This window comes from Perognathus longimembris, chromosome 1 (genome assembly GCF_023159225.1).
Source record: "Perognathus longimembris pacificus isolate PPM17 chromosome 1, ASM2315922v1, whole genome shotgun sequence".
In the NCBI taxonomy this organism is placed as follows: domain Eukaryota; kingdom Metazoa; phylum Chordata; class Mammalia; order Rodentia; family Heteromyidae; genus Perognathus; species Perognathus longimembris.
In genome coordinates this window covers 28,535,250-28,549,782 of record NC_063161.1, presented here as the reverse complement: position 1 = coordinate 28,549,782, position 14,533 = coordinate 28,535,250, and the positions used below count along the sequence as shown (strand labels likewise).

The 14,533-nt window shown below is 37.1% G+C and overlaps 1 protein-coding gene across 2 annotated transcripts in view; it reads left to right on the top strand.

Annotated features, from left to right (window-relative positions):
• Acss3 (acyl-CoA synthetase short chain family member 3) overlaps positions 1–14,533 on the top strand; it is a 135,172-nt gene that overhangs the window by 95,314 nt on the left and 25,325 nt on the right. For both annotated transcript variants that reach the window (XM_048358951.1, XM_048358946.1), the window contains 2 exons: positions 7,061–7,156; positions 10,566–10,629. In XM_048358951.1, coding sequence (XP_048214908.1) covers positions 7,061–7,156; positions 10,566–10,629 — 160 coding nt within the window. The remainder of the gene's footprint in view (positions 1–7,060; positions 7,157–10,565; positions 10,630–14,533) is intronic.

Sequence of the window (14,533 nt, the reverse complement as noted above, 5' to 3'; positions counted from 1 at the left end):
GGGACAGTGCTCAGGCCCTGAGTCCAAGGCCCAGGACTGGCAAAAAAAAAAAAAAAAAAAAGAATTCAGTGGTAATTGAGCTGCTTTGGGGGGGGGGGGGGGCGGGCTTAGACAGCCCTATTCCCATGGCAAGAGATGACTAGAAGGCTTAATTTATCTAGAACTTAATAACAATGCCCCCACATACCACTTTTTTCTTGCTGGCCGGTGAGTCATGAGGTAACTGCTGTGTGGGGCAGCTCAAGGGATTCCAGAGGTAGGGTGGCATATGTGTTTGGCACATATTTTACAAATTGTACATTCACAACTTTTCATTCTAGATAGTAATGTTGTGAGAATTATTTCCTATAATCAGGAATCCATCTGTGGTTCTTGAACCATTTTGCATTCTTTCTAAATATGAAATAATTCCTATTTGGTGCAATTCTCTACAACCTGTAAGAAACATTCCTGTTGCTAAATATCTGTTAAGTTTTACAAAGATTTCCTGGTAGATACAACTGAAAAGGCATTAACTAGATGAAAAGCTATGCGCTTGTAGAATTTTTATGCCTTCAATAAAGGCTGCCAAATTGTCTTTTCAAAACACATCAATTTTTTATACACACAAATACATGTGAAAGAAAAGGGATTATCTTTGTTTCATGTAGATGATATACCCATAACCACTTGCCCACCATCTTCTGACTTATTCAGTCCTAGTTCTCCAGCCATACTTGGAGCTTCTGTTAAGAATGAGTTCCTGATGGTTACAAAGTGACAGGAATCAATTAACCAATTATTCTAATACAACTTCTGTCTGTCTCTTCATTTCCTTTCACTAGTATTTCTTGAAGTCCAAATAAAAAAATCTCATCATAAAGCAAATGTTTAAAGAAATTATATTTGCATTGTTATAGCACATTAACTTTTTATTCAGAAACCCTTGTTAGCTTCTTACAGAATTCTCTCAGACTAAAATCTGAAGGTTTTATGATGATCTGAAGTAGGCTTTCATGAGATGTCTTCAGTATCTCTAAACTTATTTCCTTCTTTTTTTTTTTCTTTTTCTTTTTGTCAGTCATGGGGCTTGAACTCAGGGCCTGGACATTCTTCATGAGCTCTTTTTCTTAATGCTAGCACTCTATTACATTGAGCCACAGTGCCACTTTCAGATTTCTGGTGGTTAATTGGAGCTATGAGTCTTACAGAATTTCCTGCTGGGGCTGGTTTTGAATCGCGAATTCAATCCTCACCTCAGATCTTGGCTTCATGAGTAGCTAAGATTATAGGCATGAGGCACCAGAGTATTGCTTAAGCTAATTTCCCTTGAATACTTTTGTTATTCATTCTGATCAATCTCATTGATTGCACAAACGCTGTAGGACTAAACCTATCTCAGGACCTCTGAATTTGAAGATCCTTTCTCCTCCAGTCACTTTTCTTTGAGTATCTATGTGTCACATGCCAATGCTTCTTTACACAATTGTTACCTTACCAAGTAGTTATTTGCAACTCAACCAATATAAATCTTTAAGCCTTCCATGACTTTTTAAAGGATATTTATGTTTCCTTCTTCTTTTACTATCAGTGTTTAAAAGATATTTTATTTTTACATTATTGTACATTCTTTGTCTCCCCAACTAGGATGTGCCCTCCATGACAGTAGGAGTATGGGTCACTCTAGTCCATTGCTGTTTCCCCAGTTCTAACAATAGTACACAGTAGATAGCAGTTTCCCAATAAATATTTGTAAATAAATAATTTCTATTGTTTCTATTTCCATTTGTAAATATGAGAGTCCAGACATGACGATGTTACTTCTACTGAGATACAGTCTGGCTCATTTCTACTCCCTGCTCCTCCTCCTCCTCCTCCTCCTCCTCCTCCTCCTCCTCCTCCTCCTCCTCCTCCTCCTCCTCCTCCTCCCCCTCCCCCTCCCCCTCCCCCTCCCCCTCCCCCCTCCCCCTCCCCCTCCCCCTCCCCCTCTCCCTCCTCTTCCTCCTCCTCCCTTTTTCTTTTCTATTCCTCCTCATTATAATTAGCTGATTTTGTTTATTTCTTCTTTGAAATAACTGTGTGGCATAGAAAAAATGCTTAGGTTATTTTTCCTACATTCCAGTATCTTTTTTTTTTCTTCAAATTTTTATTATCAAACTGATGTACAGAGAGGTTACAGTTTCATACGTTAGGCATTGGATACACTTCTTGTACTGTTTGTTACCTTGTCCCTCATCATTCCAGTATCTTTTATCTGTCAAAATTTTCTCCCTGTCATTGGGTGGTCAGATTAAATGCAAACATAAACAAAAAAGTGCTTCTACTGTACTTAATTTATAGATGAAAGAAAATTATATATTTTTTTGCTTCCTTTTCTCCATTCAGGGTAAGAAATTTCAAGGAAAATTCATTTGGTAACAACTCATCATGCAATGAAGTAGGGTGAGGCAGTAAAGTCCTCTGAGATTTGGTCTTTTTGAAAGTGAAGTTTTTCTAGTACTTCTAATGAACTATGAGATAAATGTGCCATTTTGCCATTCTTCATACCCTTCAGTTCCTTACCTTCTTCTTTCTTGCTGGTTCTTATCTAAATAAATCATGTGGTGGTTAGCTGGGCTTTTTTATATATAAAGCTAGATGTCTTTGTGAAAATTTCTCCAAATGAAGTTTTCCAACTCTCCTTTTCAAAGAGAACGTTTCAGTTTGTTGAGCATACCTATTTTCCAATCACACCATGACATCTGGATTTCCTGTCTCCCTAGATAACTGTCAGCCAGTTAATTATAGCCTGGGTGGAGTGAAGCAGATTTTTTTTTTTTCAACATCTTTGAAATGGAGCTTTGGGAGTCCTGTTGATTTCAGTTAGGAGTAGCACTATGCTAGGGGCTTGCTTTCTTTAACCTGAAGCCCATTTTTCACTTGCACCAGCTTGAGAGGTGGGGTGTTCATTGGGACTGTGTATATGATCATGTAGCACGTGTGTGTGTGTGTGTGTGTGTGTGTGTGTGTGTGTGTGTGTGTACTGGTGTGGCAGCTGGGCCAGCCCACAGATACCAAGATATTCAGCAATACAGAGGCAGAAAACCAAAATATCTATGGTAGTCTTTCTCCTCCTAATTTTCACCTGTAATTCTTACAGTTTGAACCTGGGAACTGCTATTTGTCTAAGTGTTTGTTATAAAGGTCACTAGTAATAGTGCTTTTTCCGAATGTAAAGAAGGGCAATGGGGTAATGGAATACTAGGGTTTAAATTATATATGTATATATTTTCTTTAACCACTCCTGGGTCTTCGCCTCAGGGCCTGGGTGCTGTGCATGAGCTTCTTTGTGCTCAAAGCTACTGCTCTACCATTTGAGCCACAGCACCATTTCTGAGTGAGTGGTTTATTAGAGATAAAAGTCTCGTGGACTTTTCTGCCTGGGCTGGCTTTGAACTACAATTCTCAGATCTCTGCCTCCCAAGTAACTACCATTACAGGCATCAGCCACCAGCATCCAGTTGTTTTATCCATTTAAAGTAACCTTTATGGCTCATCCTTTTCAACATTTTAAAAATGTAAACTCAAGTGAATGATACAGAAATAACATGCTATCCATAGCTGATTTGCATACATAACCAATTGAAAAAGTTGAAGGTTACAAAATGATAAATTAATGAGCAGTAAACAAAGAGATACAAGAATCTCAGATGTGTGTGCCAGGTTACATGGGCTGTGAATACTGACAGTAGGTAAGTAAGTAAGTAAGTGAGTAAGCAACCTTTTGGCATCTTTATTTAAGGCTGCAATCTATTCTCACTTCATATTCCCACATTCCCCTTGTCCCCAAGGGAAGAAGAATGGAATGCTGGCATCATTCATAAGAACCCACAGTGAGATGAAACAAAGAATGGTGAAGTTTGAATTTTATGTTTACAAAGTGTTTTTTTTTTTTTTTTTTTGGTACATCTCTTAGGAGACAGGTACTAGAACCCCTAGTGGGCACTAGAATCACTAAGTACTTTTGGTGAGTTTAAGCCATCGGCTGAAAAGATGTGGAGGCTTTATTTAAGAACTAGAGCTTGAACACCAGATGAGAGGAGTATCCCTCTTGGATTAAGTTTGACAGGGGGTCCTTCCACGCGTATTGGAATAGGAACAGATGTAATTTCCAGAGGCTGTCTCCTCTACAAATGTGTCCTGGGAATCTCTGTTCTATGTTGAACAGAATTATGTTTCCTGTCCACCTTGCATTAAGAACCTCATTCTGCAAGGCCGCTTCCTGTCGTTGTCCCTGCTTTTGTGTATCACATTTGTTTTGGAAGACCTCTCACATGAATAGTGGATTGTTTTTGGTTGTCGGGCTACAATTCTGGGCCTGGGTGCTGTCTTTGAGCTCTTCAGCTCAAGGCTAGTGATCTACCCCTGGAGCCACAGTACCACTTCCGGTTTTCAGGTGGATAATTGGAGATAAGGGTCTCAAGGATTTTCGTGCCTAGGCCGGCTTTGAACCTCGATCCTCAGATTTCAGCCTCCTGAGTAGTTAGGATTACAGGCATGAGCCACTGCCAGCTGGCTAGTAGATTCTTTTTTTAATGTTTTTTTCAAATTTTTATTATCAAACTGATGTACAGAGAGGTTACAGTTTCATACGTTAGGCATTGGATACATTTCTTGTACTGTTTTGTTACCTTGTCCCTCATACCCCCTCCCCCCTCCCCCTTACCCTTCCCCCCCGCAGGTGTTCAGTTCACTTACACCAAACAGTTTTGCAAGTATTGCTATTGTAGTTGTTTGTCTTTTTTTACCCTGTGTCTCTCAATTTTGGTATTCCCTTTCAATTTCCTAGTTCCAATACCAGTATACACAGTTTCCAATATACTCAGATAAGATTACAAAGATAGTGTAGGTACAACCACAGGAAGGTGATACAAGAACATCATCAATAGTAGAAGCTACAGATACACATGGGACATTGAAAGTAGTTACAACTGTGATATAACAATTGTCTCCATAACATGGAGTTCATTTCACTTAGCATCATCTTAGGTGTTCATAAGGGTATAGCTATTGGGCCTTGTGATGCTCTGCTATGAGTTGCCTAAACCTGTACTAATTATTCCCAATAAGGGAGACCATAGAGTCCATGTTTCTTTGGGTCTGGTTCACTTAACTTAGTATAATTTTTTCCAAGTAGATATTTTTTAAAAGGCAAAGAGAAAATACTTCCATCTGTGTGGTTCTCCTTCTATACTTTGTGAGGCAGAGGTTATGGAATGCCACCTCTTAATATCCCTTCCATTTGATACAGCAGTATTTGTGAACTCTTCCTTAAGAATCAGTAATGTCTGGTTCTGCTCATTTCTGCTTACCTTCAGCAGTCATTACATGGCTAAGGAACTCATGCAATTGTTACTTAGGAACTTTGTTTTAGTGTTCAAGAGCTCATTTCTTTTATTGATGCCAGATGACCCAACATCCATAAAATGAGAGTAATTACCTAGTGTACTCTGGAAGGTGTAAACAGCAATAAATCCTTCCCCTCATCCTAAAGTAAAATAAATATATGAAAAATTATAGTGGAGTTCTTGGTGGAAGAAATATATAGTGTCTCCTTAGGAAGATGGGAGTCTCTCTCTCTCTCTCTCTCTCTCTCTCTCTCTCTCTCTCTCTCTCTCTCAAAAATCCTAACATTGTTCTGAATATCCTCTAATGCTTTCCCCAGATATAGATCTCATGTGTCAAATATTCTATAAATACCTAGCTTGTACTTATAAACAAAAACATATTCTTCCATGAAAAAATGATTGATTTCAGATCCTGTGGAATAGCTGCTACTATTCTGGCTATTACAAGATGAGTCAGATAAACAAGTTTAACACCTTTGTTAATGTATGCTTGCTCATATACATTTTGTTTTTGAATGATAAGTTTATAGTCGTGCTGAATAATAGAAAATGTACATCTGGTTTCCTATGATTTTGGATGTTCTAGGCATTTGGGAGCACTGAGAAAATAAGTTTGAGATTGGGTGGGGGGATACTCTAGGCAAGTTCTAAGACAAGCGAAGCATAATGAAATTTTTAAACCTGTGGGCACTGTGTTCCATAAAACAAATGACAAATACTAAACATTTTTAGCACACAGCTTAAGTTTACAATGATAGCTTTGACTCTGGAGAAAGCATCTTTCTAGAGATATTTTAGATTTAATGTGTTATAGAAACTTCACAGCCACATACTTTTCTATTCTTCACACTTCCTGCTCCATCACTAAGAACAGTAATCTTCCTTTCCTTTACAAAAAACACTGCTATATAAATGATGGTGTTTGTGTGTGTGCACGCACACCTGTGTGTGCATGTGCGTGCTGTCCTTAAGCTTTTTGGCTCAAGGCTCGCACTATATCACTTGAGCCACAGCTCGAGCTGTGGCTTCTGTGGGAACTAATTGGAGATAAGTGTCCCATAGACTTTCATACTCAGGCTGGCTTCACACCACTGTTCCATTTCCTGAGTAGCTAGGATTACTAGCTTGAGCCATTAGTGCCCAACTGTGTCCTTAACTTCAAAAAACACAGATGTATTCAAACTGCTGGACTTTATACATATACATGTATATATGTGTATATATGTGTGTGTGTATACATACATATATATATGTTAGTTTATTAGGGAAAATTCATGTCCAAATTGTTTTTCATTCCCTACCCCCCCCCCAAAGTCCTAACAAATATTGAAGAAAACAATGTAACTTCCTTTGCAATAAGGACAACAAAATCTGGATGATGATTGCCCCCCAAGTGGTATTGGTTACATTTTTATCTACCTTCTTTTGAGAAAGAATAAATGGATTGTATATAACTTTATTTGATTTTCTACAAGAAGGAAGAACTGAGTTATTGCTTCTGATACATATAAAGTTCAAAATCTGCTCTCTGACCAAGATGAAGGACCATTCTTAAGTAGCATATTTACACTGTTATCTATTCTTAATGCAATTAAAACAACATGGAAGATACTGTGGATTAAGTGTGCATGAACTGAAGATACATTGTTATCCCATGTGGAACATTAATTAATAAATTGTACTTCTTTCTCCAGAAACTGGATCCCCAATTACAGCATCATGTATTGGATTAGGTAACTCTAAAACGCCTCCACCAGGGCAAGCTGGGCTGTGTGTCCCAGGATACAATGGTAAGAATGAACCTGGAAACTTAAATGTGTAATGTTAATAAATTTGTTATTTTCCTGAACCCAAGTCTTTAGTTTATGCCATCTATTAGGCGGGAAATAGGTGTTTGATTTTATGATTGTTTTGAATTAAGTATTAGTGTCTTGGCTGAGGGCTGTAACTCAGGTTTATAATCTCAAGTATATGTAAAACAGAAAGGAAAGTAATGGCTCCTGGCTAGACTGAACAAAAAAAAAAAATAGTGAGACCTTATCTCAAAGAACAATCAGATTGAGAATGGTGGCATGTACCTGTAATCCCAGCTCTGCTTGTTTTATAGGTAGGTCTGAGGTTAGCCTGATCAAGAAGCATGAGACATTATTGAAAACAAACAATTTAAAGGGGCCAGAGGTGTCACTCAATGTAGGAAGTTGCTTGCCTACCAAGCACTAGGCCTGAGTTTAAACCTCCTGTATATATACACACACACACGCACACACACACACACACACAGTTCAGAAAGCAGAAGACAGGAGAGAGGAGAGAATGCCTTCAGTTTTGCTATCTGAAATAATACTGTATGACTCCAGAGACATGTTCTAAATGACTAAATTATCAAAGAACATATCAATTTGTAAGGCATTACTACGTAGAGAAGACTAGCTAGGTGCTCAGCATTTATATATATTACTTCAGTTTAATGCTGAAGTATGTTTATGTCACAGATATTATAATGACTTAGAGGTCAGTAGTAACTGGATGCTAAGTACAGGGCTGGATACATCCTCAGGAACATGCATGCTGTTGTATATTATTGAGTAGCTCCTTTGTTCTCATTACCAAAGCTGCCATTTTGTTCACAACACCCACTGGCTTTTAATTTGAAAATGATAACGAGGCTTTTGAAACTTGTTGACTAAATGTAAAGGAAAAAGCCAGACAACCATGGCTCACACCTGTAATCCTAGCTATTCAGGAGGCTGAGATCTGAAGATCATGATTCAAAGACAGCCCAGGAAGGAAAATCTGTGAGATTCTTATTTCCAATTAACCATTAAAAAACAAACAAACAAAAACAAAAAGCAGAAGTGGTGCTGTGGCTCAAAGTGTTCGAGCACTAGCCTTGAGTTGAAGAGATCAGGGTCATCACCCAGGTCCAGAATTCATGCCCCACAACCGGAAAAAAAAAAGCAAAGAGTAAGATTTCTAATAGAAAAAATTCATTTAATTGATGCTGGATTTATGTGACAGGAAGATGTCCTCTCAATATTTTACTTAGGTTTATTGTAATGTTCATAATAACTCCCCTTGGACTGTGCTCCCTAGCTTCCTAGCTGTTTAGCTTGCACAGATCAGCTAACTTTTTTTATTCTTTTTCTAATAGTACTGCAAATATTTCAGAGAAACCAGAAAATTAACTTGACTTAGACTCGCATATTCATTTTAAAGGCAAGAATAATGGGACACACAGGTGTCGTGATTCACATAAAGTCACACAATTTAGTTTCGTAGATCTATAAGGGACATTTCCCTAATGCACATTTCCTATTTTCATGTAACATATACAACTTAGAGATATACCTTTTGCTTCTATTTTCTTCCTTTCTGGACAATGTCTTTTTAAGGAAATGTGAATCATTTAACCTGTAAGATACTTTTTTTTTTTTTTTTTTTTGCCAGTCCTGGGGCTTGAACTCAGGGCCTGAGCACTGTCCCTGGCTTCTTTTTGCTCAAGGCTAGCACTCTGCCACTTGAGCCACAGCGCCACTTCTGGCCATTTTCTGTATATGTGGTGCTGGGGAATCGAACCCAGGGCCTCATGTATATGAGGCAGGCACATAAGATACATTTTTTAAAGTTTTTTTTTCTTTTAAAATTTGTAATCTCAATGGTTTCTCTAGCCATGGAAAATTAAAACCAGATTTATCAAAATCCTCCATGTGAACAATTCTGTCCTACCCTTGTGCAGAGACATTTTTAGAGGTTGCTGATTGTGGGGGATATTAAATACATTTTCCCCTTAGTATATCAGTGCCATTTTTATATCCAGCTATAAGAGAGTTAAGCTCTGAAGTCCCAGGGAATTTCAGTGTAGAAGCTACTCATTGTCTGGAAACTATTGAACTCCAGACAGGATAAGTTAATTTTTCTACAACGGAGACATTTTTCTATAACTGAGTAATGCTTCCTATGTGTTTTGTAGGTATTCACAGATTTGAAAGCATCCTACAATATTCAATGTTGTAATAATAAGCAGGATACTTTGACCAAGGAAATATAGCACTTTGTGCTAAACATCAGTGTAATGTAGTGGCAGTAATTAGTTTCATTGAGCATCATTTGGTAGCTTGTTGTTTGATATACATGTTTTCCAACAATTTCTTTTACCACTGTGATGAGAAGAGGATGTCTCCCATTTCATAGGTGGGAAAACTGAAAGGGGAATAGAAAACACACAGGATTTGTAGTAATTTGGTCACTGTAGAATTTAAAGGAACAACGATGAATCCAGATATGGTCTACACTCAAAATTAACTTTCAATCTGGTGAAATGTAGATACATACAGTGCTACAAATTAAATGTTCACATAGTGTTTTAATACAAAACAGTTCAGGAGCTCAAAGAAGGGAACATTGTCCTAGTGATGGAGTCACATGAAAAATCTATGAAAGCTTGATGGTGATGATTTAGCTTCATTCTTACTTTGTAACGATGGCTGCAGGAGGTAGATTCATGCTTAAATACAATCGCTTTCAAGATTTGACCAAGATAATATAGGAAGCATTAGGATAAAGTTTGGGAAGAGCATAGTAACCTAACTATATGTCACAGGTAGTTATTAAGCTTAAAATCACAATAAGAGATTTTTCCATGTTTTTAAATGCATTTTATTTTGTTATATTTTTGATGCATTTTAAAACTGTTTCCCTTAGTTTTTGAAAAAAACACATATTTTAAATGTTCTTGATTGAGTAATATATATATACATATATATGTAGTGCATATAAGCAGAAGTGATATTAATACAAAGATTAAGGATAGGTTTTTTTATAGATAGATTTTGAAGGAAAATTTATCTTTTAAGGCTTCAATGATGCATAGTTTGCATTTTTAAAGATGCTTTACCTAATTTTTTTTTTTTTTTTTGGCCAGTCCTGGGCCTTGGACTCAGGGCCTGAGCACTGTCCCTGGCTTCCTTTTGCTCAAGGCTAGCACTCTGCCACTTGAGCCACAGCGCCACTTCTGGCCGTTTTCTGTATATGTGGTGCTGGGGAATCGAACCCAGGGCCTCATGTATACGAAGCAAGCTCTCTTGCCACTAGGCCATATCCCCAGCTTTACCTAATTTTTATGCAGAAAATATGGAAACATACTTTAAGTTTTGAGGTTATACACCTTATTCATATTTTAATTTATATTTTATGTTATAGTTATGATTTTGGATGACAACATGCAAAAACTGAAGGCTCGATGTTTAGGAAATATTGTGGTAAAGTAAGCAACATTTTCAATACTACTATTTTTGATCAAAAGTTGGAGGGTTAAGGGAAAAAATGTAACAGTTACATAGCACAAGTAAATCTTGTACAGAAAGAGTGTGTGCATTGTTGGTGTACAGTGTTAACACTTCAGTAATTTAAACGTGGGAGCACTATCAATGTCAATGCACTCAGGTCCAGCTTTGGGGAACACAAATTTTATACTTGGACTATTAATTCCTTTGAACCATTTTCTTGATTGTACAAGTTATTTATTAATGATAATAGTAATTTGCTTATAAAACTATAATGAAGGAAATCATTTCTGTACTTCCATCCCTGTAAAAACATACCCTTGATTGTGTAACATGCTGTTGTGATACAAAACAATGTTTTAGTCCCATGTGGGACCACATACAAGATGGTCTTTGCATAAATTATGATGAAGTGGGGAAATTCCTCTTCCCTAGATACATTGCTGTATTGCTACACATCTTCCAGTATTGGAAACAAATCTACTCTGTCATCAGTCTTATAAAAGTGGTCATATACAAATATGTATATTATATAATACTTGAAATGATAATGAACAAATAAGTCACTAGTTTGTGAATTTAATATGGTATACATTTTATCCTTATTTAGAGTTTACTGTCATTGGTACAGAAAAGTTTACTGTAAAATACCAGAGTATTTCAAGCTTGCAGTAGCCTATTCATTGCATCACATCATCCATGTTTAATATTAATCTATACCATTTAGGTTTGTGTAAACACACTTAATGTTGTGCTCATGCAATGTCAAGAACCACCTAAGGACATGTTTCTCAGAACATATCCTACCATTGAATATTATGTGAATGCATATGCCTGTCCATGTATTGACATTTTTTATTAAGGAAGCAATTAAATTTTGGGTTTACTATCCTTCTTCAATTCTTAGAATCATTTTTCATCTTTACTCTGTCTTCTATTTTTTTTTCTTGTCGGTTGTGGGGCTTGAACTCTAGACCTAGGGGCTATCCCTGAGCTTTTCAGCTCAAGGCTAGTGCTCTATCACTTTGAACCACAATATCACTTCTGGTTTTTTTTGGTGGCTAATTAGAGTAAAGTGTCTCACAGACTTTCTTACCTGGGCTGGCTTTGAACTGTGATCTTCGGATCTCAGCCTCCTGAATAGCTAGGAATACAGGTGTGAGCTACCTGTTCCCAGCTGTCTTCTGATTTTTTAAAAATCTCTACTTGGATCCTCTTAGGTCTTTATGGGCTTTTAGAATTATAAATTACCTGTACCAAATATATCTTTGGTTTTATCTTTTCTCTTTTTTCTGGATCAAATGGCAGCATATTATTGAATTCTGGACTCACAAAATACAATTCCTTGTTAACATTTTATCATTGTTCATTTGAGAGACACAAAGGCTGAAATTTGATGAGGGATTTTAAATTTACTTTGATTACATCAAATATTAAATTGTTATGCTAGTGGAAACCAATTAAATTCAGGGGCACATAATCTGTGTCATTTAAATAAGTTATGCAGATTACTTTAGTGCTGTGGATTATCTTCATATAATTTTTCCTTTTTTGTTTAAGTAGAATCCTCCAGAATGGACAGTTATGAATATAGAATATTTTATGTCAGGACTTAAGAGATTTGTTTTCTCATTTATTTCCATTAGAATTCAAACTATTAGGAGCTTATATTTTTGGGCAACTCTTAGGTTTCCTCCATTTAATAAACTATTTTAAATTGTATAAATGTACATGAAAACCAGACATAAAGAAGCACATTTCTCCAAATAGAAATATTTTAATTTAAAAAAATATTAGTGTAAGTCTGTATTAGTATGATGGTATTTTTTTCTCTTACACATTTGTTAGTATTATATGACTCTTTCAGTGGATAACACATCCAAAAGGACAGGAAATTATTAATTATTGTATATTCCATTTTCTAATGAAATATCTATGAATTAAAATCCATTATTACAAAAATGTCAAGGGGAGGTTATGGGCTTGCTAAAGAAAATATGAAAATGATTGTGGGTGGTGGGTGTTTAATTTATTCAGAGAAGCACATGGCTTTCAAAAGCTTTTAAAAACACCCCAGCCACATAAGTTCTTATATAACTGAACTATGTGAGTCATCATTTCATAAAGCAAGTCCACTAACAGCGCAGAAGTGGCATTTGATGCCAGCATAGTTTTAAACCTTTCATGGGTTCTGTCACTTTAATTATGGGTGGCTTCGGCCTTTATCTATTCAGAAATAATAGAATATAGCAGTATCCCAAATAAACTATAATTTTTTCTTATGGCACTTAGTGTTATTTCAAGTCATTGAAAATAACACAACTCCTACCTTAAAGCTTTTCCCACTTTAGGCTGTTCCCATTTCAAAATGCTGTTTGTCCTTTTATTTCTAAGCAGAGAATTTGTATTATATATGTTCAGCCCTCAGGGATTTCACTATGAATTATAAGGATATAATACTTATCTACATGCAGTAATATTTGATTGCTCCTTTTGATAAATAGTTTAAGCTCCATATTTAAAAATAATTTCTCTTCTATCTAGCACTGTATTTGAATGGTAAGACAAAAAATATCAGAACAAAAGAAAAGGCCACCACTGAGATCTCTCCTTTTTTCCCTCCCTAAGAGAACAGCTCTGTTTTTCTGTTTGGTTTGCTTTATTTATTTTTTTTTACCTACAACACGAAGAATTTCCTTTTGAAACTCGTATGGCCAGTAGCAATTCTACTGTACCTCATCAATCTAAAACTTTTTCATGCATCCCAATGGCTGCTGACAGTATGTGTAGGATGTTTCCTATTTACTTCTCTCAGTATTGTTGGGGGTTTTTAGCCTCCCGTGCTCTCCTGTCCTGCAAGAGGGATGGGAAAGCACACCCCACGTAGATGGGGCCAAGAAGAGGAAAGGGCCTACAAACTGCCACCCCAGCCCCGCTTTTGTCGGAGGACTCACAGACAATCCGGGAGCCAGTCAGAGCTAAGACTCGTTTAATGGCGGCAATAAGCTGTTCTTTTAAACAGGTCGGAGGGCGGCGGAAGGGGAGGGGTATGTGCACCTATGTAGGGGCTGTGATTGGATGCCTGGCTGTCCACCAGGGTGAGCTCAGCCCCCAGGACTGCTTCTGGGCTCACCACCCGAAGCCATCTTGGTGCACACACAGTCTGAGGCTGGGATGCAGGGCTGGTTAGAGCTGCCTTTCCAGTTCCAGACCCGGAAAAGGCAGGCGGGGCTATCCACGTGGCCTCAGGATTGGGAAAAGAGGCGGGCCAGCTAGAACCACCTCTAAACAATGCAAGGCGTCCAGGCGGGCATGCCCCACAAGTATGACTTGTTCACATAGTTTCCTATAGTGACCTACAGAAAAATCAAACATGAATCTGAAACCTCTTGACCAATTTATCATTTTCCATTTGCTTTGTTGTATCATTCTGGATATTATTTCTTTCATCTTCAAGGAACACCCATCACTGGAGGATTAGATATTTTAATTATTCTTAAACAACCATAGTCCTGGAGGGGGTAATAAATAAGAGCACTGCAGTTTTAGTGTCTTAGCTGATAGCTTGCCATCATACACCTTATTCTCTTAGGAATTAAAACATCATGTCCACATGGATGTTAGAAAATTCTTTTTTTTTTTTTTTAAATCTACTCCAGGCAGTTAATTTAGTGAGAAAGTTATGGTGTCTACATTGCTATGAATACCAAATGCTCATGAATTTTAGAAGGCGCTCCTGTAATTGCAGCTAGGGATTCAAAGTACAGAAATAAAACTATGAGTCAGTAATTTTCAGACAACAGAGAGCTGGGCATGAGAAAAAAAAAATTACTGCAATTGCCTTCCTCTGCACCACAGTACACTCTGTTATTAAAGTCATAAGTC